At 49.2% G+C, this 27,949-nt stretch overlaps 1 protein-coding gene across 1 annotated transcript; it reads left to right on the forward strand.

Moving 5' to 3' along the window:
* The first annotated feature begins 91 nt into the window (after positions 1 to 91).
* On the forward strand, positions 92 to 27,667 carry ano11 (anoctamin 11). The gene is made up of 24 exons (XM_042343810.1): positions 92 to 676; positions 1,793 to 1,889; positions 2,287 to 2,315; positions 2,354 to 2,467; positions 2,771 to 2,878; positions 3,124 to 3,260; positions 3,941 to 3,998; positions 4,225 to 4,335; positions 4,652 to 4,817; positions 5,108 to 5,198; positions 5,531 to 5,627; positions 6,024 to 6,167; positions 6,516 to 6,653; positions 6,938 to 7,036; positions 7,440 to 7,542; positions 7,887 to 7,998; positions 8,269 to 8,323; positions 8,574 to 8,671; positions 9,368 to 9,504; positions 9,777 to 9,982; positions 10,574 to 10,710; positions 11,315 to 11,405; positions 11,968 to 12,102; positions 27,495 to 27,667. The coding sequence occupies exons 1-24, from the start codon at positions 542 to 544 to the stop codon at positions 27,546 to 27,548; spliced, it is 2,652 nt and encodes an 883-aa protein (XP_042199744.1). The 5' UTR covers positions 92 to 541; the 3' UTR covers positions 27,549 to 27,667.
* The last annotated feature ends 282 nt before the right edge of the window (positions 27,668 to 27,949 follow it).

Here is a 27,949-nt window from a genome sequence, read left to right on the forward strand (position 1 = left end):
TCGGAGTCAGACTTCGCCACTGTCAAGGGGACACTACCCCACCTGAAGGGAGCTATATAAATGCAAGGCTGGTGCTTCATTTTTGCAGGATTTTGATCTCCATTATATCTCCTTCACTCTGTGTGTTGCGTATTTCTGTTATCAATATTTAACGACTGGCCAGGAAACCACTGTCCTGGGATTGTTTCCTGCTCTCTGTGTAGTCTGTGAGAGAGGAGAGAGAGCAAGCCGGTTTGCAAGGATTACATCATTTAGTCAGTGGCTGCTGTGGACCCTGGAGACATTCTCATTGGCGAGATATAAAAATGGGGAAGCTGGAGGTGTGATGCAGTGCTCTGCGACTTAGCTCAGAAAGAGCTGCACATCATTTGTTCCCAGACGCTGGGGCTTGTCTTGAGGGAGAGAGGCTGAGCTGTGATTTCCATCCCCAGCAAGCTGGCTTCTTGCCCTGAGCCGGGTGGATGCACTGGGTGCATTGGCAAGCGACTGGGTTCACACTCTGTGTAATGTGCTAAGTCCTGGCTGGAAGGTGGGTGAGAAGATGCTCAGACACAAAAGCTCTGAGTCAGAGGAGGACAGGAATGCGCTGATAGCCCTGGAGAAGGACGGATCGCAGCTTTTAATGGACACGTATGGCAGCACGCAGCGGAATGGAAACTACTACCCCACCTGCTGTGTGAGTTACCTCCTCGCTTGTTGCTGGCTGCTAACTGCACACACACATACCTCCCCTCCACACACACACACACACACGCCCCTCCTCTGCAGCAATTTCAACCTCAGCCACCACAACAAATCTGGCTTCCTTTTTTTAAAAAAATCTTGTCTCAGGATTTTATTAAAGAAAAGTGAGAGGAGAGAGGGTTGGTTGAATCCACAACATTCCTCCACGTTCAACAATAGCGACAACTTGCAATTATATAGCTCCCTTCATATGGGGCATCATCTCGGAGCGCATTCGAGCTACGAGCTCAGCTCCCTTGTTAGGACCCTGGGCTTCAATCAGAAGACGGTTCAAGTAATCAGCCTGCTCTCAGGTGGACGTTAAAGATCCCGTGATGTTATCTGAAAAAAGACCTTTCTCCCTGTGGGGTCAGGGCTAACAATCCTCCACATAAGTCGGTCAATTGTGCAGAATTTGCCTAGAGAAGTCCCTACACTCGACGATAATTACGTTATTAATAATAATACCTACGTTTGATACAGTGTCTTTCATGTCAGGAAAGTGTCCCAAAGCGCTTTGTGGGATTCACTGTACAGAACAGTGACTGTGTTTTGTGGATGAACACATAGGATATAATAATAATAATCCTTGCATTTGATATAGCGTCTTATAATGTTGTCTCAAAGCGCTTCACAGGATACACTGTAAAGTGGATTGACTATATTTTGTGGGTGAAATGCACACTGTCGAGCACTTTGATGTGATGAATCTCCATAGTCTCTCTTCCTTGCCTTGCTGAACTATTAAGCTCCTGGGATTTTGTTGTAGACACAAGTGTTAATGAAAAATGCATTGGCTCTTTATTTTTTTCACACCAGTTATAATCGCAAAGATATTTTGCAAAAGGATCTGGACCGAGATATTTTCGGGGAAAAATCAACCAGGTTTCGCTGCACTCAATTATTTGCACGTTATCTGGCTGTTTCATCGACAGCCCCACTTCACTTCCCAGCGCCTTCTGACACACACACTGACCAGTGTCACTGACACAAACACTCTGACCAGTGCTACCTGCTCACCTATATACTGACCACTGACATGTAGCTCAATCTTGCTCATGTATTACAGGATGAGGAAGGTGATGAGGACTTCTACATCGGTTCTCATGGGAATTACAGCCCCGACCACAAAGGAAATTACTTCCGGGATGGGACAACCAAAGTGGGTAAGAGCTCGACCTGCCTGAGGAGGGAGAGAGCTAATGAGAACCGTGTTACTCTTCCATTGTCAATCATGGGGCCTGTGTGTCCTCAGCTCCTATTTGTCCTCCCGCTTGTCTCAGTTTTCTACTCTCTTGTAATAACAATATACCAATCCTTCAGGTAAGACGTTAAACTGAAGTTCCAAAATACTGTAAAGAATATACTGTAGGATAAATGCGGCAGCCAATTGTGCACAGAAATGTCCCACAAACAATTGTGGAATGAGTGACCAAAATATTTTTTGTATTTATTAGTTTGAAATCAGTTAAGCAAATAGCTTAAAATAGGTCCCGTGTTTGGACAGCGATGAGGATGTGTTTGTTGGGTGTCTGACCGGTGGCGATTCGATTCAACCCTCAGATTTCGTGCTGGTTTGGGAGGTGAAAGCGGTGGGACACAAGAAGAGGAAATTCGGTCCGCGCACCAGAAGACGCAGAAGGATGAGCGCGCCGCCGCGAAAGGCAGCGCGTCCCAAAAGCACCAGAAATGGAAAGACAAGTTTGTGAGGAATCTACAGAATGCTGGACTCCACATGGAGCAGGTGGGCAGCATCCACAGCAATTGTCTATGTCTATAAGTCACATGGCCGAATGCTTCCCGGGTGCGGAGGGTGGGGGATTGGGGCAGACACGAGTGCCGTGCGTGCAGTTTCCTCACAACAAACTCCCTCTTTCCCCAGGGAGAAACTTCTCTACATCCTTCACCCCCCCCCCCATCTCGCTCTGCAGTGTGTGAGCTGGGCCACAGCAGTGTGAGTGTGGAGTGTGTGCAGCAGCACTGAGCTTAGCTGGGATCCTTGTACACAGTGTGTAATCTGCTGCTCTCTCATGTCACTCGCCTATAGGAGGAGACCGTCACTGAGAGGAAGAGCATTTGCTATCTGAAGCTGAGCGCACCTTGGGATGTGTTAGTCTATTATGCGGAGGAGCTGTGTATGAGAGCACCCTTGCAGGTTAGTGAGAGAACATTGCACACTCACATAATAATAATCCTTGCATTTAACACAGCGCCTTGTCACGTCTTTGAGACATCTCAAAGCGCTTCACAGAATATACTGCAAAGTGAATTGACTGTATATTTGTGGGCGAAACGCGGCAGCCAATGGCACACAGCAGCGTCCCCACAAACAATCGTGGATTGAGTGATGAATTTATTATTACTATCGCCGTGCTCACTGATCCTCTGTGTTATGTACAGGCACAGCCCAATCCCAGCATGAACTCATCAGAGGAGATCCTGAGAAAGCTGCGAATCCCAAACTACCTGTCGGAGCCGGTGCCCAACAAGCCTCTGGATTACTACACGTGCCCATTCCGCAGATCCAAACTGCAGAGGTGAGTGAGTGTGCGATCCTTTCTCCTCAGAGACTCAAGACCACACCAGGTTCAACCCCGTACTCCCATAAACCCTCGCCCGAGCTGAGCCTTGCTCCGCTGCTTGCAGGTGGTGAGTTAGTTGAAGGCTGATGCTTTAGTGTAGTGGTTAGCCCACTCGCCTCACAAGCGAGAGTACCCAGGTTCGATTGCCGGGTGGCTTGAAACCTTAGGAAAGTTTCCTTACTCCACACACATGCTTCCGTTTACCTAGCAGTAAGTTGGAATCCATTCCACGACTGTGGGGCTGGCAGTTGCCTGTGGCCAGTCAGCCACAGCTGTGTCCCAGCCAGAGCAAGTGAGGCTAGCCACTGCCCAAATAGCCTCGACATGGTCTAGTCACAGAGCAGGAACACGACTGTGACCCAATCAGCACCCAGGCCCACCTGTGGCTATCCGCCCGGCCTCAAACCTCCTGTTCCTCCTCTCTTCCCAAACCAGTGAGTGTGAAAGCCAGAAAAGGAGATAAGAGGCCGTGCAGAGAGCGACGGAGCGGGAGATAATGATGTTGTCAAGCTTCACTCTCTGTTGTCATGGATCCCAAACCTTGCAGGGGAGTGAGGCCTGGGTGATATTTAGCACTTCTCTCTCTCTGAGGCAACTCAGAATTTTCTTCCTTACATCCTGTTTTGCTTCACCAGGTTTTTGGGAAGCGATGATCATGAGACCTATTTTACAAACACTCAACGGCACCGCATTGTAAGTACTAGGTGTGAGGAGCAATTATCACCTGTGTTTATTATCACATCACATGTTCCATATGTCACTCTAGCGTGGATTGCGCAGTGAGATTTTCTTTGCCGTTGGATGCTGTGGGATTAAGACTGATGTTTTGGGGCTGAGGGTATGTGTGGGGAGGGAGGGTGGGATGGGGTGTGAGGGGGTGCGATTCTGAGGCCCCTCTTGATTGTCCCTTTTTTACCAGGTGTATGAAATTCTGGCTAGAACAGTGTATGGGAAGAGGAAGCGGGCTGAGATCGGAATTGACCGCTTGTTAAATGAAGGAGTTTTTGCTTCTGCATTCCCGCTGCATGAGGTGAGAGGCGTAGAGCTGTGGGGGACCACCTGGTGGGGGGGGAAATCGCCCTGTGAGAGTGTAATCGGCTTTGTTATAACCATTTCTGCTGCTGCGTCCCTCCATCCCACAGTCCCTTCGCCTCGCCCCCCTTCCTTGCTTGCTTCAGGCCCTATCTTAAGCTACGTACAGTGCCTTTGGGACGTCCTCCTGACATGAAAGCCGCGGTGTACATGTAATTTGTTGTTGCCGTTGTGATGAGGTGCTGCGTCGGCTGCTGTCTGTGGTGTGTGACTGACGGCCTCTCGCTGTGTTCTGTGCTGCTGTGCCCGCTCAGGGCCCGTTTGAGCTGCCAGACTACGTCGTCCCCGCGGAAGAACTGAACCCGAGGCAAGTTCTGTACAACTACTGGGCTCGCTGGGCCAAGTGGTGCAGGTACCAGCCGCTGGATCACATCCGCGAGTACTTTGGGGAAAAGATCGCCATTTACTTTGCCTGGCTGGGTGAGTCACTGCAGCTTCCCCTCAGGCAGGTTGTCCCGACCCAACTGTCCAGCGCCTTGGGACGTCCTCCCGACGCGAAAGGCGCTCTATAAATGAAATCTTGTTGTTGTTGTTGTTGAGTGTTCAGCGGGGAGAGAGCGCGTGGGGGAGTGGGACTGATTGTCCCACTCATATAAATGCTAGTTGTTGTTGTTCAAGCAAAGTAAATGTTGACCTGGGTGGAATCTCGCCCCTGATGTGAGCAGCAGCTGGGGTTTGATGTATGTCATATAACCCTCTCCCCTGTGTAGGGTTTTACACGGCCTGGCTGTTGCCAGCTGCTCTCGTCGGGACGTTTGTCTTTATATCTGGGCTGATCTCGATGAAGACCAACAAGCAAATGTAAGTCACAGTCAGGGGGGGAGAGACTATCAGCGCCTCTCACACATAACCCACTAAAACCCTCGCCGGGTTTCCTGTAGAATTATAAGCGTAACAACTCGCACTTATATACAGAGAGCACCGTTTACACGCTCGATCAGCCTCTCAAAGTGCTTCGCAGAATCGTTCCGTGACCAAAAGATTGAGCCCACACTCACAATGGCTGTGCCTCTGCTCAAGCTCGTAGCATCTCTGCTCACACTTGCTGCGCCTCTTTCTGCTCACACTCGCTGTGCCACTGCTCACACTGGCATGGCTGAGCACACAGTGACCATGTGCGTTTCCTCTCACAGAGAAGAGGTCTGTAACAGCAGCAGCCAGTACCTCCTGTGTCCTTTGTGTGACAACTGTGGCACGTGGAACCTCTCAGAGACCTGTTCCATGGCTTACGTAGGTTACGTCACGCATGTTTACTATTGACCTGTCTACAGTTGTATGTTAATGGCTGATGTGATTCTCTATTGATTGGCAAATAATAATAATAACAATAATAATCCTTATATTTGATGCAGGACCTTTTCACATCTTCAAGACATCTCAACGCACTTCGTAGAATATACTGTAAAGTGTAGTGACTGTATATTTTGTGGACGACAATATATTAAGCTGCCAGTGTGAATGCTCGAAAGGTAGCGTGGCTCACAGGGCCAGAGTAAACCGTATATCCCGTGAAGCGCTTTGATACATCTGGAAGACGTGATCAGGCACGATATCAAATGCAAGGATTATTATTATTTATTTATTATTATGAATCTTGCGAGTGACCCTCCTGTCTTTGCCCTGCAGATGGGTTACCTCTTTGACCACCCAGGCACCGTCTTCTTCAGCATCTTCATGTCTCTGTGGGCCGTGGCCTTCCTGGAGTACTGGAAACGGACCAACGCCATGTTGGCCCATCACTGGGATTGTGCAGACTTCCAGGAGGAGGAGGCAAGTGTCTGAGCTTCCCATTAGCAACTGTCCAGGGTGGCCACAAAGTCCTATTACCTTCCCCCCACCCAAAACCCCTTTTTATATACTGTATATTTAACAACAAACAACAGCTTGCAGTTATATTGCACCCCTCACACAAGGTAGCGGCCCAGAGCACTTAATATTTGTAAGCATTGGATTCTTTGCACTTAAAGGTAACGGGATCTGATGTGAGGTGTCAGTGTGGCTTTAGATGAAGTTTAAGCTCAGCGCTTTGCCCGAGGCTCTGTAACCCCAGCCTCTCTCCCCCCCTCTCTCCCCACTCCCCTTCTCTCTCTTCCCCACCACGCCCCCTCCCGCACACAGGAGCGGCCGAGACCTGAGTTTGCTGCCATGGCACCGAAAATGGAACAGAATCCCATCACTGGGGTCAAGGAGCCGCACTTTCCGGAGAGGGACCGGCTTTCCCGCGTCATCACAGGTTCCATGGTCATCATCGTCATGGTGAGGACACACAGTCTGGACAGGGCTAGCTAAATGTGTTCATTTTAATGGTAATTCTCATGGATTAATTTGTTTTTCTCTTCCATTCCTTTTCTCACCGTTACCCTCCTCCTGGCACCATCACCATTTCCGACCCTCTCTTTCTCGTTCAATCTGCCCCCCCCCTTGTCTCTCCACAACCCTCACCCCTCCTCCCCTGCCACTGTTCGTCTTGATTTGTTTCCCTGCTCGCCCCCCCCCCCCCCCCCCACCCGCTGTACTCCCATCGGCTGTGTGGCCTCCAGCTCTTTGTGGTGATGATCTTCTTGGTGACGGTGATCATGTACCGTGGGATCATCAGCCTGATGATGTACCAGACCGGCAACTCCATCCTCATCACCCAGGTCAGACAGACAGACAGACGGACAAATTACATTTACACAGCATCTTTCATGTCGGGAGGACGTCCCAAGGCACTGGACAGTCAGGGATTTGAACCCAAACTGGGGGCCGAGATCAGGGAGGTGGAGGGCGGGTGGGTGGAGGTAGAAGGGTGGCCAAAGGCACGGTCAAAGATGAGGGTCTTTGAATTGACTTGAAGCAGGCAAGGGAGGGAGCGAGGCGAAGTGGGATGGAGTTCCAATGGGTGGGGTAAGCACTCCTGGCCTGTCGCTGAGTCAGCTGGGATAACAACAGGAGCAGAGTGCCCTGTGTTGTGATAATCCTCACATCACACAGCGAACATCTGACTTCTACGTACAGTGCGTTGGAGGGAGGCCAGATTGACGCTGCTGTGACTCCCCACAGGCTGGGAACATTGCCAACATCAGCAGCTCCATGGTGAATCTCATGCTCATCCTCCTGATGAGCCAGGTCTACACCTCACTGGCTGAGCAGCTCACCCGATGGGGTAAGGAACCCTCCGAGCTAGAGGTCTATGGATTGTGGGGTGCCGATCGTGTGTGCGTCTAACTTTGCAGCGTTGTGTGTGTGTGTGAGTGTATACATGTGTGTACGCGCACCAATGTTGCTGCTACCAGTTCTATAATAATAATTTGCATTTGACACAGCGCCTTATCACGTCTTTGAGACGTCTCAAAGCGCTTCACAGGATACACTGTAAAGTGAATTTACTGTATATTTTGTGGGCGAAACACGCCAGCCAATTGTGCACAGCAGTGTCCCCACAAACAGCCGTGGGTTGAGTCACCAAATTATTATTGGTTCCTACACGAGTGCTCTTGTCCTTCACAGAGATGCACCGCACGCAGACGCAGTTCGAAGACGCCTTCATCTTCAAAGTGTTCGTGTTCCAGTTTGTGAACTTCTACTCCTCCCCGTTTTACGTGGCGTTCGTTAAAGGCAGGTGGGTCACAGACGGCAACAAGAGGGAAATAGCCTGGGTGACCAGTGTGCGGTTGGAGCTTGTTAATAGCTACAGTCACTACACAGCACTGACACAGTAAAGGTGCAGCTGAACGTATCAACGCTATCTACCTGATTACCATTGTACCACAAACAGCCATGGATTACAAGGGGGATTTTGTTTTATTCCGTGTAATTGCCAGGCTATATATGCCAGTGACTGAGCCCTCACTCACTGTGTGACTGTCTGTCCTGCTGTCTGTTTGCTCAGGTTTGTGGGCTACCCGGGGCACTATGGCAAGCTGTTCGGCATGAGGAACGAGGATGTAAGTCCAGGCTGGATAGGAGCATTGCACGGGAGAAATCACTATTCATTCACTCTCACTCACTCACACACACACACATATTCACATACACTCACTCACACAAATACACACAAATACATACAGAAATACACTTTCACACTCACACAAATACACACACACACACACAAAAACACTCACATAAATGCAAAGACACACAAAAGCCTGATACTGACAGCCTGAAACTAGCTGGCACTGTTGTTTGCCCTGACAGTGTGGGCCTGGAGGGTGCCTGATCGAGTTGGCCGAGCAGCTTTTCATCATCATGGTGGGGAAGCAGATCATCAGCAACATCCAGGAGTTTATCATCCCGTGAGTAAGGCCTTCCCACAGCGCCCCAGGTGCAGACTCCCCTGAGAGCCAGCAGAATGACCGCCAGGAGAGACAGAGATGAGCAACAATCACCAGGAAAGGTCTCTCCACATCAGCACCGGCTCCAAGGAGAGCAAACAAGTCAGTCAGGGTAGGACAAGGAGGTGAAGGGTTGGGCGTGTGAAGGGAGGAGCGGTTGGAGAGAAAAGTAGAGAGAAGTTAGGTAGTATGTTCAGAGGACAGGGAGTAATAATAATAATAATAATAATCCTGCATTTGATATATGACCATTTGTATTTTTTTTGGTCGTCTGGGTGTCTGACACATATGGAAACCCATCCCCGTGCTTAAGAGTATTCAAACCAAATTGAGATTTCCATAAATCCCCGACATAGTTGTAGGAATGGAATGTGCACTGTCTCTCTCCTTGGAGGGATGCATCCTGCTTACCTAATTCCGGGAAGCATTTGGTGAAGGTTGGCAAGGTAACTGCTGGAGTCTAACCAGCTAAAACCATTACTTTCCTCCTCTCGAAGCCTCCATTTAATTCACTTTCAAATCAGGCTACGAACTCTTAGCTCAACCGTGGCTTTTGGCAGAGTGTTCCACGTTCTTCCCACCCGCTGTGTAAAGATTTTTTTTATTTGCTAACGGCCAATTCTCTTCCTAAATCCTCTGCGGCCACTGGGGTGTCAGCAAGCTGAAGACCTGGTGGCAGAAACGGAAGCTGTCTCTCCTGCGAGGTTCTCAGATCTGCCAGGCACCCAGACGCTGGGAGGAGGATTATGAGCTCATCGACTGCGAGGGACTGTTTGAGGAATATCTGGAAATGGGTGAGTGAGCTCACAAATATCATAAGCCTAGACTCGGGTGAAACTTTGGCCCCTTGCATTGGATTCCCAGGAAGGACACTGGACTCCTGTTTAGAAACGGTTTAGTGCAGTAACGGGAGAAAAGTCAGGTGGGAATTCCAAAAGAATGAGATAGAATGGACCGAAGATCCTTCTTCACGTGTATCTTACCTTGTGTTTGTCAGTGTGGTGTGATGTGGTGAGTCAGTGTTGATGCTCTCTCTCTCTCTCCTTCCCTCCCTCCTGACGGCCAGTGCTGCAGTTTGGCTTCATCACTATCTTCGTGGCTGCGTTCCCGTTGGCTCCGCTCTTCGCTCTGCTTAATAACTGGGTGGAGATCCGCCTGGACGCCCAAAAGTTTGTGTGTGATTACCGGCGGCCGGTGGCGGAGCGGGCTCAGGACATCGGGGTCTGGTTCAACATCCTGGAAGCCCTGGCTCAGCTCTCAGTCATCATCAACGTGAGTCACTGAAACATGGAGTCACTGTGAACCAGAGATGATCAGATAAGACACTCGAGAGACCGTCACCCATGCTAGTTTGGTCACTGAATCCACGGCTATTTGTGGGACGCTGCTGTACGTAATTGACTGCCATGTTTCACCCACAAAATGTACAGTCAATTCACTTTACAGCATATCCTGTGAAGAGCTTTGAGACGTCTCGAAGGCATTGTATCAAATGAAAAGTTTGTTATTATTACTAAAGATTACTTGTGGATAATTGGGTACCCTGCAAAATACTGCTTTGATACGGTGCTAACCAAAAGCTTCTTCCAACACGAGTCAGTGAGAGTAATAATAATAATACTGAATATGACTAATAATAATAGTAATAATGATAATCCTTGCTTTTCATCACGTCGTTGAGACGTCTTTAAGCGCTTCAGCCTAGGCCGTGGGCTCAACTCAACCCTCGCTGCCACAATTGTCTCAAATAGAGGCAAGACTGAACCAAACTGAGATGTTACTGTGAGTGTTCTGAATGACATGTGTCTGATCCCTCTGACTCTATAAACCACTTAAGCCTGTGCTTATTCCTGTCCGATCCAGGCTTTTCTGATTGCGTTCACGTCTGACTTTCTGCCCCGCCTGCTCTACCAGTACGAGTATGACAGTGACCTGAATGGATACGTGAACTTCACACTGGCCTACTCCCCACGAAGCAACAGCAACTACACCATGTGCAGGTGGGAGAACCTGGGTTGCCTTACAGTTACTGTAGGGAACTCTTCCCCCTTCCTTTCCATGGGTCTTATCAAGGTCTGCCTTCCTGGGCAATCTCTTCCACATATTCACTGCCCTCTGCGTAAATTAATTAATTCAATCCCAAACTGCCTGCTCACATGGCTCCTCTTCTGAGACTGAGGCTATAGTTCCCTTTGCTGCAGAGATTCTGACCAAGTTTAATGTGTTCGTGGCAACATACAGTCTCAAGTTAGAAAAGGAATTAGCAGACGTGCAAGAAGCAGGCTCTTCCCTCCACAGCCCCCATCCCCGGACCCCGATATTGATATCAGTGAAGCCAAGTTATGCATTCAACCTGTGTCTTGCGGAACTCTTGTAGGAGTGAGTGCTGGTTAGCGGGATTGTACTCCACCACTAGCTGCATCCGCTTGGCTGGCTCCGGCCTCCTGTTTGTCCCTTGTCTCCTCCGCTCCATCATCAACTCTCTCTCAATCCTTCCGGCTCGCAGTGTTTATTGGTAGCCTGATGCTGTAGTTCTCACACTCGGATGTTCGCAGCTCCTCGCTTCCTGATGATGGTTTGCTAATCCCGTGATGCTGTTTTCAGGTACAAAGCTTTCCGGGATCCAGATGGGAATCTCACGCTCTTCTACTGGAAGCTGCTGGCAGTTCGACTCGGATTCATTATTGCCTTTGAGGTATTGCCGGGATGGGCCGGATACACACCAGAGGTTACTGTGCAAACCTGTAGCTCAGTGATTGGAGCGCTCACCTCGCAAGTTGAACCTGGGTTCGATTCCCGGGCAGGGGACACTTTGGGCAAGTTTCCTTACTCCACACACCTGTTCACCAGCAGTAAGTAGGAACCCAGTTGTTAGTCGATTGGCGGATCACTTTTCTGGGAGTAATAATTCCTTCAAAAAAAATAATAATTTGGTCCACTCAATCTGACTGTTTGTGGGGACACTGCTGTGCGCAATTGGCTGCTGTGTTTCGCCCACAAAACATACAGTCAATTCACTTTACAGTATATCCTGGGGTGAAGCGCTTTGAGATGATGTGTTGTTGTCTCTGACCTCGATTTTATCTGGGCGATTGATGGCAAGGAGACATCCCCCACCAGCACTGTGCTGGAGCATCAGCCTCGACTGCGAGCTCCAAGACCTGATGTGGGGGTTGAACCCACACCCTCCTGACTCGGAGGTGAGAGTGCGAGGGCCTGAGCCAGGCTGACTGACAGCCGTTGCCCTTTTGTTGCAGCACGTGGTGTTCTTCATCCTGAGAGTGATTGACTGGCTGGTGCCCGATGTCCCCGAGTCGCTGGAGGTGAAGGTGAAGCGGGAGCGATATCTGGCCAAACAGGCACTGGCGGACAATCAGGATGCTCTCCTGCAGGTGAGTCAGTGCTTGGTTTACCCAGGGCAGTGTTTGCGGTGGGTCTGGGTCTAGCTCCGGCTCTGTCCCTCTCACCCAGTGTGCAGGGGACGATTGCACAAGGGTGACAGCAGCTTTCATTAAACTGTCCCATCAGCCTTAGACTGAAGGGATGGAGGAGGGTGATGGGATGGAGGGTTGGAGGAGGTAGAGAAATGGAGGAGAGTGGAGGGATGGAGGAGGAGGGTGACGGAATGATTTCCTCCTGACGTGACAGACGCTGTGTAAATGTAATGTGTTGTTGTTGTGTCTGGGCCTGTCATGACTTCACTGCTGTGTGTGTGTGTGTGTGTGTCTCAGGAAGTGGTGTATCACGCAGCACCCTGAGCCAGGAGCTGCCGGCCTGAGCCAGGATAGAGATGGATGCCCAATTGGCTGGATCCCCTCCAACCACTCCCCGGTGGGTCAGAGAGTTGATGCCGTGGATGGCAGTGGCAATGGAGCTGCCGGAGGCTGCGATTGACTCTGAGGGGAAGTTGATGCATTGGTTTGATGTGCGCTGGGGACCTGGCATGTTGTACCCTCCCAGCTAGCTGTGCATGGCTATGATGTGCCTCTGTGATCAGGGTGGGGAAAGTGCTTAGGTAGAAGGTGCCTTTACTGTTCTTTGACCAGGGCTGTACTTTGTGATTTGTTTCCCTCACTCTTTCCTGAGCTGCGTCCCCTCCATCCTGACCTGTTCTCTCTCCTCGCCCTTACCTGGAGTCCTGTAGCGAAGTGGTCAGAGCACTTAGGGTTTGATTCCCGGCCGGGCAAAACGTCAAGCAAATTTCCTTACTCCACATGCCTCTCTGTTTACCTAGCAGTAAGTAGGAACCCGGCTGTTAGTCGATTGGCAGATCACTTTCCGGGGATAACAATCCCTTCAACTAAAAATAATAATAATTATTATTCACGACTGTTTGTGGGACACTGCTGTGTGCAGTTTCACCCACAAAATATACAGTCAATTCACCATACAGTGTATTCTGTGAAGCACTTTGAGACGTCCCGAAGACGTGATAAGGTCCTATATCAAATGCAAGGAATATTGCTGCCCTCTGACCGTGGGGTGATGGCTCGGTGCGATGAATTCTCAGCTCAGTCGCTGTTCACTATCAGAAGAGATCTCATAAGATGGGCTCAGATGAAGAAAGCTCTTTGGCCCATTTGATCTTATCCTTGCAGATTCCCCATCCTCCTGTCTACCCATCGCAGCATTGAGCTGTTTGGTTAAGAGTCCAATGTCTCTTACATAGCTCACTAACCTTGCTGCATCAATGGCTTTGAGATTGATGGGGGGGGGGAAAAAAAATCAGTTTTTGGACCAAACCATTTCTGCCAAAGACAGAGAGAATGGCATTGAGTCCCATGGCTAGTCTTTAGGAATGGATGGAGGGATGTGACTGTTATCAGGCTTTCCCCATTTGGACTCTGCTTGATTGAAGAACACTGTTTAGAAATGCCACAAACCGGCCCCATAATGCAGTGTCCCCCACCTCTTGTTAAGTCTCAGACGCACGTCCTGCATGTGTGTATATTTGTTCTTACAGCCATATATGTATAGTCAATCACGTGTGCTCATAGTAATTTACATGGGTGCAAGAGGCATGACTCCAATCAGCCCCTCCGTTTTGAGGGTACAGCCCACGCATGTTTTACATTGCAGCAGGAAGACAGGCTTGGACTCTGTTCCACATCTATAGTTGAGCCCGAATATTGGTGCAACCAGAGAGGTTACAAAGCTGATAATGGGGTGAAAATTCCACGGTGTTTCTCAATGGATTTGGGGGTCGTAATTCTACCCTAGGTCTCGGTTCACTCAGTTTCTCTATTTATGCAGCATTTCAGTGTACAGAACTCTTTAAGCAAATTTTTTGTAAACAGCTTTAACGTCCCAGCTGTTTTTCCTCCTAAATGTCCTTTCAAGAAACTGCAAGAGGCTCACTTCAAATTTAAGACCACATTCAACCATTTGCCATTTTTGGGATGCTCTGAAGTGCTACTTTAGTGCTACTAAATAAAGTCAATCTAGATTTTTCTCCCTCGCCCTCCCTGCTCGCACCCCCTTGATGTGATAATTATAAAACATTACCAACTTTTGTATTTTTTAATATAGCACAGGTTTCCTGACTTTATGAACAGCGTAAAATTGTGTTGTTTTATAACCGATTCCATGCAATTTAAATTTATTAATCTATTAAATGCATCCCTGAGGGAGAACTGAATAGAGGGGTACAGTGAAGGGAATTCAGAGGGCTGAGGGCTCCTGTGGAGGGTTAAACACCAGCACAGACCTGTTGGGCTGAATGGCCTGTTTCTGTGCTGTAACCTTCTGTATTTGAGTACATCTGCATAAACGGCTTCTCCTCCCGCTCTCATCCGGTTACCTGTGGGGTACCCCAAGGAACCATCCTTGGCCTCCTCCTCTTTCTGATCCACATGCTCCCTCTTGGGGATGTCATCCGCAGACATGGGGTACATTTCCACATGTATGCAGATGACACCCAACTCTACTTTTCCATCTCTCTTTGCGACCCCTCAGTCCCCTGATGTTCTGCCTGTCAGACCTCAGGGGCTGGATGAGCGCAAACTTCCTTCAGCTGAACGTTGACAAGACGGAAGCCATACTCTTCGGCTCTCATCATCGTCTAAAATCTCACGGTTCTCACCTCCTCCACCTACCCGACTCCCCTAACTCTCCGACCTGTACGCACCTAGGCATCAGGTTCGACCCCCAATTATCCTTCCTCCCCCGCATCCGGTCCCTCACCTCCGACGCATCGCCCGTCTCCGCCAATACCTCTCCCCAAAAGTCGCTGAAACTCTGGTCCCTGCCTTTGTCACCTCCTGGCTGGACTATTCAAACGCCCTCCTCGCCGGTCTCCCCTCCACTACCATCCATAAAATCCAATTCATTCAGAACTCTGCTGCTCACATTCTCACCCGTGCGAAACTCCGCTCCCCGATTACACCAGTCCTTACCCGTCTGCACTGGCTGCCTGTCCCAGAGAGGATCGATTTCAAGATCATCACCCTTGTATTCAAGTCCCCGCACTCCTCTGCACCTCCTACCTCTCTGACCTCCTCTCTCCTCAAAACCGTACCCGTTGCCTTCGTTCCTCCAGGTCTGTCCTCCGCTCCACCCTTGGTGGCCGTGCCTTCAGCCACTATGCCCCGAGGCTCTTGAACTCCCTTCCTCACTCCCTTCGTCTCGCTCGCTCCCATCCCATTTTCAGGTCTCTGCTGAAGACCTTTCTTTTCGATCGCGCTTTTGGTCACCTTCCCCCCCTCTCCCCCTCCCCCTGGCTCGGTCCCGGGATCCGTTACTGTAAAGCGCTCTGAGACGCCGTCCGGCGTGGAGGGCGCTATATAAATCCAAGTTGTTGTTTTTGTTAATCTACACCCAATCTGTTGGGAAACATTACATTTTTCACATTACATTTACAGTGAGTGTAAGTTTAATGTAAGCTGTGCAGAATTTGGAATAGCACGTAACTAGAGGAAGTAATGATACAGAGAAGTTAATGTATCATTGAAAATAACATTTATTGTGGTTAAATGTGGTTATTGAGATTTCTGCATGATTTCCCTTCTTCTACCTCTATTTTGAGAAACCAATAAGTATTAAAAATCCTATGTATTATTATTGGTAGTATTAAATACACAGTCAATACACATTACAGAAACTTTGTGAAGCACTTTGACAAGTTTTCGACGTTCTCTGCTCTATATCAATGTTAAATATTATTATCATTACGTCCGGCGTAAAGGGCGCTATATAAATGCAAGTTGTTGTTATTATTTATTGTGGTTATTATGGTACAAAATTCACATTGCCTACAATGCTAATCACAAACATGTTGCATCAGGTGGTAGTAAAGTGGGTGAGTGTGAGTGAGGAGCGAGTCAGTGAGTGTGAGTGAGCAGGAGTGAGTTGGTGGGGGGTGGGGGGGAGTTGTTGAGGGTAAGTATCCAAGCCTTAACCAATTTAATCTGTAATGTGATAAAAAGGGAAGAGACTGTGGCCATCCGTGTGCCTTTTACTTCACCTAATGTGTCTGTAGTAAACTGGTCTCAATAAATACAGTACATACTGATCATTGCAGCCTCCAGAGGGGTTTCTTTAAGTTGGTTACATTAAGAAGTGTTGATACAAGAGCCCAAATATGAAGCCGATTCACAGCGTCGGATGGAATGCAAGAACTTGATTACATTTAACAGGATTCTGGTCCGTAGCCGCCCCCAAACTGCAGTGATTTTACCCAGCACGGTGCAGGGGTGGTGCCTACATGTCCTCAGGAATGTGTGTGTGTTAGACCTGCACAAGCAGGTAATTTTATAGCCTGTGTTACAGGCAGGTCCACACAGGCTCCGATCACAAGAGTGCTTTGGATGAAGAAGGCCCCTTCAGCCCAATGCCCTCCCTACAGTCTTCCCACCTCTGCAGCACTTTTTAAACGAGTCCCGTTGTCCCAGTTTCAGCAACCCTCACTGGTGACCTATTCTGTCTGGTTAACTACCCTCTGGCTAAAGAAATACTTCCTGGTTTCCTGCCCTGGCATTGCCCTTTACAACTCTAAACAGAGTGTGTTAAAGGTTATTAGATTACTTCCCAATGAGTAACAGTACCATTTAACGTGATGAATACAATAATTAGCATAGCTTGCCTCTATGTCATGCCTTCTGTGTAGGAAAACATCTCAAAGCTCTTTAAAGAGACCATGTGGATCACTGAGCTACATTTGGGGGCGAGGGGGGGAAAGGGGGTTTAAGGGTGTTGACTGAATACAGATCAAAAGCCTGATTCCGTTCTTACCTACAATAAAATTCTTAAATTCAGTCTTAATTTTCAGGCCATGTTTCCGCCCGTTTCCCCTCCCCCCACGCCGCCAGCGTAACTGGGCGCTGTATAAATGCAAGTTGTTGTTGTGGAGTCCTGTAGCACGGTGGTTCACAGAACACTCGCCTCGCAAGCGAGAGACCTGGGTTTGATTCCCAGCAGGGTGAAATGTTGGGCAAGTCTCCTGACTCCACACTCCTCTGTTTACCAAGCAGCGAGTAGAAACCCATTTGTCAGTTCAATTGGCAGATCACTTTTCCGGGGGTAATAATTCCTTGAAAAAAATAATAATAATAAATTGGTCACTTCAATCCACGGCTGTTTGTGTGGGGACGCTGATGTGTGCAAATGGCTGCTGCGTTTCGCCCACAAAATATAGTCGATTCACTTTACAGTGTATCCCGTGAAGCGCTTTGAGACGTCTAGAAGACGTGATAAGGCGCTATGTCAAATGCAAGGATCATTATTATTGTTGTTGTTGGTGATGCAGTGCCTTGCTGGGCTCTCAGCATCGTAGGCTGGCGCTGACCGAGTGAGGGTGATGTGCTGAGTGTGATGATTGTCCGTCCTGTGGTCGCCACGTTAAACCTCTCTGCTGCTCAGCGCCACAGTGTCGTGTGGGGCTGTGAGCGGGTGGGTGTGGACCTTGGCTGGTGGCCAGGTTAGCAGGAGCCTGCTGAAGCCTGCACCAGGAGCCCACACCAGACCAAACCAGGCCAGTCATCCCCTCCTGCTCGTTAACACCAACCCTCAGCAGCTGGAAGGTGACACCACGAGCTGATACGGGACATAGACGGGCGTCAAAATCGTGTTTCTATGGATTTCTGACCCTACGTTTCTAAAGGTATTTTAATTCCTTCGTTATCACGACGGTACAGAAAATGTGGTTCAAATCCTGTGAAGGGCTGTGGGACGTCGTCCTGTGGTGAAAGGCGCTATAACCAAATGCAAGGGTTATTCTTCTTATTATATGGAATGAGAGATGTTCTCGACATTGAGTGTGTGGTGTAGCGTACATGGAATGGGACACATTACCCTGGTACAGAGAATGGGACAGGCACAGATAGGGTTCAGGTGTCACTGCCGAAGGATGTCAGTGTGAGAGAGTTACAAGCTTCATTCCCCCGAGGGTGAAAGGTGAAAGTAGCTGAGTCAACAATGACTGAGCCACTGAAACCATGACATATCTTCCCTGGTGTCAGAAAGTTTTTTTTTCTCTCCTCGTTCACACAAAGCGTTAACCAAATGACTTCTTCACTTGCATTGACATGGCTTTAGAATGTGATTTGTTTGTCAACATAGATTCTCAGTTTCTCTCCATATACCGGTCTCTCTGTCTTATTATTTTCTATCAGTTTGTCAGTAACTATGGGTTTTGTTCACTCTCTCCTCTTTCTCTCACTTTTGATTTTCAGATAATCGAAAAAAAGTTTTTTTGTTCCGTGTTTATAATGGTATCTTACTATTTTGTGATAACCTCTAGTATCTCTGCCTCTTGATCTCTGTTTTCTCACTCTATCAATCTCTCCCTCCATTTCTCTATTGCCCTGTCTCTCTCTGCCTTCACTCTCTCTCTATATATCTCTGTCCATCTCTGTTTCTGTCTGTCTGATTCTCTTACTCTCTGCCTACCTCTCATTCTGTCTGTGCGCCTCTCTCTCTTCCAGCTGTATGTATCTGTCTGTCTCTCTATCTGTCTGTCTGTCTTGCTCTGTCTTTATCTTTCTGTATGTGTCTATCTCTGTTTTGTCTCTCTCTTTGCTTCTCACTATGTCTCTCACTCTTATTGTCTGTCTCTCTCTATCTCTTTCTGTCTTTTCTTGTCCTCCCCGCCTACGCTGCTGTACACTGGCAGAACCAGTTTCCGCTGAGCTATACTATACTCTGCTGAGCTATGCTGTGGGAGGTGACCAGACAAGTCAGAGCAGCACAGAGCAGGACTTGGGAACAGAGCTGCCTGTAAGTGTGAAGAGAAAGAGAGAGGGAGGGAGTCAGTGCAGAGAGAGAGAGACAGACAGAGAGCAGCAAAGCTGTGCCTAGTTGGGGCTCAGACATGACTGGAGCTGGCAGGTGCTTACTCCCATCTCCCTGAGCCTGGAGATCTGCAGAGGGAGAGAGAGCCAGGTTGTCCAGCCTGCTTGGTGGGGGGGCTTGGTCTCAGCACAGGTCCGAGGGGCACTGAAGGGAGACTGTGTTTGAACAGGGAGCAGAGACATCCATCTAGAGAACTGCCCCCAGGACTTAGCTAACCGAGACTTGCTCAACTTTTAAAGGGGGTTCGCACCATGAAATGGACTTGGGACACAGGGATTCACACAAGCTGAGAAGGTGAGTTGTGATTTAGAATTTTTGAAATCCAAAACACTGCAAACTCGTCCTTCTGATCCCCGGGATACAGTGTATAGTTTGGGACACGACCTGTGTACATGCGACTGCCAAGATGGTGGAAGGCGAACAGGGTAGACCTTGATCTTCTTTCTTCTAGCTAATCCTGATATTCTAACATAGCTGCCAGTGCTTCACCTGCATTCCTTCAGATTAATGGCCTCTTGCTTCTCAGCCGGACTGAAGTCAAAGACAGACTTGATCAGAGTTACAAATAACATTCGGTCCCTCTGTGACCAGGGCTCTCTCTCTCTCTCTCTCATTGTGTCTCCTCGTCCTACTTTGAAGCGCTCCGGGATGCTACCCCGAGTGAAGGGCGCTATATAAATGGAAGTTGTTGTTGTACTCGATCTCTCGCTGCCTTCGACGCTGCCGACCATTCTGTTCTTCTCCATCTCCTCTCTTCGAGGCTCGGTCCTTGCCTGGTGACAAAATGTAAATTGTCCAGTGCTTTTGGGACATCATCCCCATGTGAAAGGTGCTATACAAATGCAATTTGTTGTTGTTGTTCTCGGCCGGGAGCGGTGGGGAGGAGGAAGGGTCCTACCAGCTGGAATTATTATTATTATTAGAGACAGCAGAGATTTCTCTGGTGCTCGATTTGAGTGCTTTCGTTGGGTCAGGGTTTCCTGTCTGCCTGACTGTGCCACTGTTGAAACGTTCCGAGACACTGCCCTGTGTGAAGGGCGCTGTGTAAATGCACGTTGTTGTCTGGGCTGCTGGCCTCATCACTTGCCTGTGGGGCACAGCACAGCCCAAGGTGTCAGCCTGGCTGAGACCCTGGCTCTCTCTCACCTCAGGCTCAGAGAAGGTTGCGAGTTCAAGTCCCGGAGTGACTTTGAAATCACAGTCCAGACTGAGACAGTGCAGTACCCGGGGGGGGGAGTGCTGCATTGTCGGAGGCGTTGTCCTTCAGATGAGAAGTTAAACCGAGGTCCTGTCCTGTCAGTACCTGTTAAGGGGGAACGTTAAAGGGAAAGGAGCTTCCTGGTCAACAGTCCTTGTGGCCTACAATAAACAGTCAGCACAAGGGACAGGACTTAGTTGTGGTAATGTTTTCCACATCCTAACAAGCCTCTGAACAAAGAAATCCCTCCTAACCGCTCCCCTTCTTTAAGCATGTTGGTGGGACATCGCTGTGTGCAAAATCGGCTGCCGCGTCTGACTGCAAAAAAAAAGTCACTACACTTGGCAGAAATCATTGTGATTTGCTTGGGGAGATTTCAGCTGTTTCCTTTTCTCTACCTCCTGGGGGTGGGGGAGTGGAGAGTGAGTCACTGACACACGTACACACACACACAAGCACACACGCACACAGGCGATTGTTTTTGAATGTCAGAAATTTGATGTTATTCTGAGATAATGTGAACAGCTCACAGCTCCACACCTCTCCACTGCCGTTATAACCTGCCCCAGCCCCAACCGCACCCTCCAAACCCAGACAAGCAGAGCCGAAGGTCAGCCAAGTACCTGACTGACAGAAGACAGATCAGCCGGTGGGATTTCCAGCCACCTCTAACCTGTTCTTATGATGCATGGTTGTTATGATGCAGGTTTCGATAAATACCTGGTGCTGGGTCAGAACCCTTGGAGTTGGTGTCAGTTTAGCCACAAGGAACCTTTCCTTGCATATTGTTGGGGTGACGTGTTAGCCCCAAAGATACCAGTTACCCACCTGGACATCAACAGAGCGGCTGTTATTGATCGGGGTGGCTGTGCAGTGCCAGCCACCGAGACACTGCAGACAGTCACTCACGAGTCATCAGGAGTGAACACCTTGGCTGCCTATTCCCTTGATTTTGCAGTTTGATTGTAGCCGCCCTACTTTCTTCTGGGCTGCGATCGACTGACAGCACAGAGCAGGATTCATACCCCAAGACCTCCCAGAAATACCTCCTAATAATCCTTGCATTGGATGTGATGCTTTACCATGTTGTCCAAATGTCTCGTAGCGTTTCAAGGTGTTTAACCGGAAAGTGCAGTAACTGTGTATTTTCTCAACCAGTGCGACAACCGATTTGCACCCAATTTGTGTCCCTACAAACAGCTGTGGATTGAATGATCAGTTATATCAAGCAGAGTGTTGGTCAGGACACCACCACCAACAACTTGCAGATAGCACCAGGAGAAACTGCCTTCTCTCTTTTTAATAACGCCATGTGGTCTTTAACGTACACCTGAATAGGCAGACAGGGGAACCTCGGCTTAACGTCTCATCCGGAGGACGGTGTCTCCGACAATGCAGCACTCCCCCCCCCCCCCCCCCCACCAACACTGATTAGCAGTGAATCACACTGTGGGAAGAGTTATGAAGACTCTGGCTGGTGTAGAGTTGGGCTGTGCCTTCTATTGCTTTGTGACGTTGCCTCTCTGGTGGTTTGAACTCTTTCCAAATTGCCTTTTGCAAAGTCATGTGAAAAGAGCATTTCCTGACACATTCCAGCGATTCCATCGTGATAGAAAGAACTGGTATTTTAGAGTGGTTTACCATGTAGAGGGGTCAGTTACCATGTAGAGGGGTCAGTTACCATGTGGAGAGGTCAGATACCATGTGGAGCGGTACATTACCATGTGGAGGGGTCAGTTACCATGTGGAGGGGTACATTACCAGGTGTGGGGGTCAGTTACCAGGTATGGGGGTCAGTTACCAGGTGTGGGGGTCAGTTACCAGGTAGAGGGGTCAGTTACCAGATGTGGGGGTTAGTTACCAGGTGGGGGGGGTCAGTTACAAGTTACCATGTGGGGGGGGTCAGATACCATGTGGGGAGATAAGCAAGTTACCATGTGGAGGGGTAAGTTACAAGTTATCATATGGGGGGGGGGGGAATCAGTTACCATGTGGAGTGGGGGCAGTTATGTAGGGGCTCAGTTACCATGTGCGGGGGAAAGTGACCATGTTGGGTGGGGTAAGTTACCATATTGATAATAATAATAATAATTCCTCCAAAACCCAAAACAATAATAAATTGGTCATTTTCAATCTACGACTGTCTGTGGGACATTGCTGTGCGCAATTGGCTGCCGCGTTCGCCCACAAATATACAGTCAATTCACTTTACAGTGTGTTCTGTGAAGCGCTTTGGGACGTCCTCCCGACGTGAAAAGCGCTATATCAAATGCAAGGATTATTATTATTATATTGGGGTGGGGGGGGGAGTTACCATTTGGGGGGTAGTAAGTTACCATGTTGGGGGGGAGGTAAGTTACCATGTGGGGAGTAAGTTACCGTGTTGGGGGGGGGGGGGCATAATAATTAAGTTGGCTCCAATGTAAAAGAACATAATGACTTCCCCTTGAACTCACTCCGACCCACTTCAGTGGAACTTGGCAAAGGAGCCGCCATAATGGCTGACCCCTCGATGTACACCCCTTCACCCCATCCTCAGCGACGCTCCTTCTTCACTGATTGATGCCTCTGTGTATGTTACTTTGAAACCACTAATTGCTGGCTGTAAGGAGGGCCGTTTTCTGCTGGTCCTGAGAGACTCTGATGTTTACAAGTTATTCCCCCTCGAATCACCTGTGTTTTATCTGAGGCTGGCGATGGCACGTCTCAGATTGCCACTCGGCAACTCACACTCTGGCCGCTTCTTACTCATCTTCTCTGTTATTAGTTGCATCTGGTAACTATTAGGAAAGGGATGGTGAGCTTCATACAGGTATATACCTGCACCAGTGACTGACAGAACAGCACTGACACAATCCACAACGCTTGTTCTGCCAGGACTACCACACCCATCAGGAGCTTGGCTGGCAGGCCTGTCTATATCGCGAGGCTATGCCGGACAGACTGTGGCGTGAGCGCCCAATTTTATTTGGGGGATTGTTAGCCAGGACATCGGGAGGTAGAAGCTCTCCTCCCCTTTTGAATAGCCCCGCGGGATCTTCAACGTCTACCTGAACAGGCAGCCGGGACCTCGGCTTAATGGCTTATCCGAACGACGTCACCTCTGACAATGCAACACCCCTCCAGGGCTGCACTGGACCCTCAGCCTAGGCGATGTGATTCCAAGTCCCGAAGTGGAACTTGAACCCATAAGCTTGTAACTCAAGAGTGGCACTCATTGCTATGGACCTGCCTGGATCTCTCCGCTGCTTGACACAGTACTCTGGGAGAAATTCCCGTCTCACAAATAGCGTTACGGGATCTTTAACACCCACCTGAACAGGCAGACGGAACCTCGGTTTAGCATCACATCCAAAGGACAGCACCTCCGACAAGGCAATTGCTCTCTCCAACACCCCCCCCCCCCACCCCCACCCCACTGGAGAGTCAGTCTGGTCTGAGCTCAAGTCCAGGTGTGCCCTGAGAATTTGTACTATTTGTAAAGAGAAGGGAGTTTCCACACTGTCTTGGCCAACAATCCTCCAGTTAAATTAGTCACTTGAACTTGAGCCCAACCTCATGTCACGGTTGTTTGTGTGATTTTGCTGTGTATAAAATGGCAACAAATATACAGATGCTCCTCTTGAAGGCATTTACCTATGAAGCACATTGAGATGCTTCTGCCTTGTATGAAATGGTAGATTATCACTGTATATTATACTCCTCACCCACACGGAACAAGAAAGGTTGGTCCATCATGTGTGTTCCTGGTAATCACGCCTGCACAGTCTTCGCTGACAGGGAGTAAATCAACCAAACATTCTTTCTGCTCAGAAACTCCTAATCCAGATCTAAACCTCTCCGACCGTCAGTCATCCCTTACTGTTTGCCTTTCTTAAGCCTGACGAGCTTGTTGTATGAGCAGGTTCCCCACAGAGTTCGATCAATAACAATTCCAATAACAAATAACCCTGGTACTGTGAGAGTTCACTTTACATTATATCCTGTGCGGCACTGGATCAAGGATCAAATGTAAGGATTTTTTTCTGCATCAACTTTGTACTTCCCTCCGACTCTGCAACAACAGCCCTTTGAGTGAGTGAATTGGACAATCGCACAGCGCTGCGTAAATGTAAATGATTTCTGATTTCACTCCGCACGAAGCCTGGCTCTGGTTTTAACCTCACCCCCTCACGGTCTGTCTTCTTTGACCACAGGATGGTGTGCGTGTTTGCACCCCCTTAAAACGTTTGAAGTCGAACGAGAGGGAATTCAGTCTCTCTGAATCTCAGAATCTCGGTATTGTTCCGGAGCCCGGATTGTGTTTACAGTGACGGGGGCAGGACCGAGAGGTGCGGCCTGAGCTGATTGCTGCCAGAACACGATGTTATTTGCTCTTCATCATATATTGCAATTGTTTCCTGCTCGTGTTCCATGTTGGTGGAGTGGAACCTCCTTCCTGCGCTTCACTCCTCACGCATGCCCGCACCATGACATCTCTCTGGTACTGATTGAACCCTCTGACCTCGCCCTAATCCCACAGCTGTTGTGAGATGCTTCCACAGACGTGGATTTAAAGGGAAGAACGCGTATTCTCCGTGGCAGAATAGGAGCCAGAGTTCTCCAAGTGCTTCACTGTCACTGTTGTCAAGTATATTGTGCTGACAAACCACACCGTCTTTGCACTGAGGAATTCTGCATCAGCCATCAGTTGAAGGACCGGTTTTCTGATGGATTGTTATCATAAATATTATAATAACAATCCTTGTATTTGACATAGCGCCTTAACATGTTGTTGAGACGTCTCAAAGCGCTTCACAGGATACACTGTAAACTGAATTGGCTGTGTATTTTGTGGGCGGAACGTGGCAACCAATTGTGCACAGCAAAGACCCACAAATAGCCGTGTGACAAATTTTATCTGGGGGATTGTCAGGCAGTTCATTGGGAGAAAGTCTCTTCTCATTTTGAATAGTGCCGTGCAGTCTTTAACATCCACCTGGACAAGCAGACCTTGGTTTAACGTCTCATCCGAAGGACAGCAACTAAAAGAGACTTTCCTCGCAATATTGTCACCTGCAGAGAGAGAGAGAGAGTCAGCACCTCGGTTTAACATCTCAACTAAAGGACTGCATAATCTCCAAAACACACAGTCACTACGCTTAACAGTTAATCCTGTGAAGCGCTTTGAGACGTCTCAGAGTTTGTGGAAAGTTTTAAGCACTCCAGGATGCTACTCTGCGTGACGACGCTATTTAAATGCAGGTTGTTGTTGTGGATCTTGAACCCACAACCTTCTGCTCCGGAGACCAACAACTCACATGTATACATTGCTGACCAGGCAGGATAGCGTCCCAGAGCGTTGGGAAGGTCAAGGGTATACTCACGGAGAGGTGCAGTAGCCTGCACTGCACTGTCCACCTGCCTGTCGAGATGGTCATTAAAAAGCTGCCGATGCTATTCAAAAAGAGAAGGGAGTTCCTCCCGGTGTCCTGGCCGACAATCAGAGAATCATACAACCTCACAGCACAGAAGAAGGCCATTTGGCCCATCGTACCTGTCCAGCTCTTTGAAAGAACCTCCCAACTAGTCCCACTCGCTCCCCCGTTCTTTTCCCCCAGAGCCAGCCTTGCAATTGTTTATCTTCTAGGAAATATCCAAAGCTTTTTTTTTTGAAAGTTATTAAATGCTCCGCCTTAAAATTGGGCATTTACCTCCCGGCTATTTGCAGGGACACCTGCTAGGCAGCAAATTGCTGCTGGGTTTCTCTGCGAAAACAGTCACTGCACTTGGCAGCGTGACTTGGTGTGAAGCGTTTTGAGATGTGGCCCAACTTGATGAAAATGCTATAGAATGCACGAGTCTCTCTCTCTCTCTCTCTCTCTCTCTCTCTCTGTCTCACTTTTTCTCCCTCTGTCTCCTTCTCTCTCTCTGTCTCTCTCTGTGTGATGATGCTGCTGCTGCTGATGATGATGATGATGATGATTCTCGCTCTCGGGGTTTCCCGTCAGGTTGATCTGCAGGTCACTCTCGGGGCTGTTTCCCAGTCCGGCTGGGAGTTGGGTAGTGTGACTGCAGGCAGTGCTGTGGGTGGCGGCAGTGTACCACGGAGAGAATGTATTTCAGAGGGACTCTGGATCATTGCCATTTGCCTTCAGAACATTGCCACACCCGGTCGGTCATGTCACAGCAGGCTGCTCTGTGACTGGTGTCGACAGGCCCTGATCAGCAGCTGCTTCACTGGAAACTACACAGAGGGGGAAAGAGTCAACAGCGCAGAGCGAAAGGCAAATAGAGCAAGGGAACGAGAGAGAAAGTAAAAGAGAGCGACCGCGAAAGACAGTGAGCCACGCAGCGAGAAAGGGAGCCGGAGAGATAGTAAGAGAGAGATAGTGGAGGGTCGTGAGCGAGATCAAGAGAGAGGAAGGGAAAAGTAGAAAGAATAAGTTGAGGGAAAGTAAAAGAGAGAGATCGCAAAAGATAGTGGGTGGGAGAGAGAGCGATACAGAGAACAGAAGAGCTGGAGAGGAGAGAAAGATAGTTAGAGAGTAAAAGAGAGAGAGATAAAACGTGAGGCAGAGGGAGAGAAAGTGAGAGAGTGAGTGAGACATAAAGCGTGAGAGAGATAGCGAACAATCTTACAGGTCTGTGACCTCTTCCACTAACACCGTTTTCAGAATATTTTGCATGGAATATGTTGTATAACAGACTGAGAGATGAAACAAATTGTATGTATTCCTGGAAGCGTGACGGCTGGTTGCAACAGGCACAATAATAATAATAATAATAATAACGCTTACGTTTGATAAGAGTGTCTGTAACATCAAAACGTCTCAAAGCGCCTCAAGCTAATTGCTGCCAAGTGCAGTCAGTGACTGTCTGTTTGTGGGCAAACACTGCGCCTGCGTTTGATGGAGCGGTGCCCGCAAACAGCCAGAAAGTGAACTATCCGTCGGAGGATTGTTGAGCGGGAAGAAACTCCTTTCTCTTCTCCCAAACTGCCCTGGTCCGGGATCTCTGGGGGGCAGGCGGACATGATATCGGGTGAACACCTCATCCGAGGCACAGCGACACTGACAATGCAGTATAAAGTCTCCCCACAGCACTGCACTGGAGTGTCAGCCCAGACTGTGACAAAATTATGTCTCCAAGCGCTCTGAGCCGCTACTCTGCGCGGAGGGCGCGATGTAAGCGCAAGCTGTTGTTGTTGTTGTGACCCGGTTGTTTGCTTGAACCCACCACTGTTTGAGCGAGAAGCGAGAGAGAGAGTTACCGAGCGAGTCCGACCTAAAACCGCAGGCTCTTTCTCCTATCTTTCAGTGTGGCGTTGCCCTAGGATCGTCGCTGTCGCCCAGATTCCCAGACTGGATGTGAATGGATCTCCTTCGTGACGGGCTGTGGAGATGCACATTCCCAAAGGCCACGAGATGGAGCTGCTGGAGGAGAGCCTGACGGACGGGCCCTGCTCACCCAACCACGTGGCCGTGTGCAAACAGGAGAGACTCTCGTTCGCTCAGCTGCCGAAGCTCCTACAGAATGGCCGGGGGGAGGGGGAGGGGGATGGGCAGGGGGACAGCTCCGAGTGTCCGGGGGAGCAGGGAGGGCAGGACCCACCCAGGAAGAAAAGCCACACCATTTCCAGGCAGATGGCCTTCAAGTCAAAGTCGGAGCTGCAGAGGCAGGGAGCCGTGTCCCACACAGAGGAGGACCAGGCCCCGTCCAGACTCTCCCACCCGGCCTCCATGGACGGCATGGAGCTGCAGGACGCCGAGGTG

Source organism: Callorhinchus milii, unplaced genomic scaffold (genome assembly GCF_018977255.1).
Source record: "Callorhinchus milii isolate IMCB2004 unplaced genomic scaffold, IMCB_Cmil_1.0 Scaffold24, whole genome shotgun sequence".
Classification (NCBI taxonomy): domain Eukaryota; kingdom Metazoa; phylum Chordata; class Chondrichthyes; order Chimaeriformes; family Callorhinchidae; genus Callorhinchus; species Callorhinchus milii.

Excerpts from the sequence above, each read along its gene's own strand:
- ano11 (XM_042343810.1), top strand. The coding sequence starts at position 542 with ATGCTCAGACACAAAAGCTCTGAGTCAGAGGAGGACAGGAATGCGCTG. Across the intron at positions 2,316-2,353 it reads TGGTTTGGGAGGTGAAAGCG|AAGACGCAGAAGGATGAGCG; the intron begins GTGGGACACAAG and ends TCCGCGCACCAG. Across the intron at positions 2,468-2,770 it reads CTGGACTCCACATGGAGCAG|GAGGAGACCGTCACTGAGAG; the intron begins GTGGGCAGCATC and ends ACTCGCCTATAG.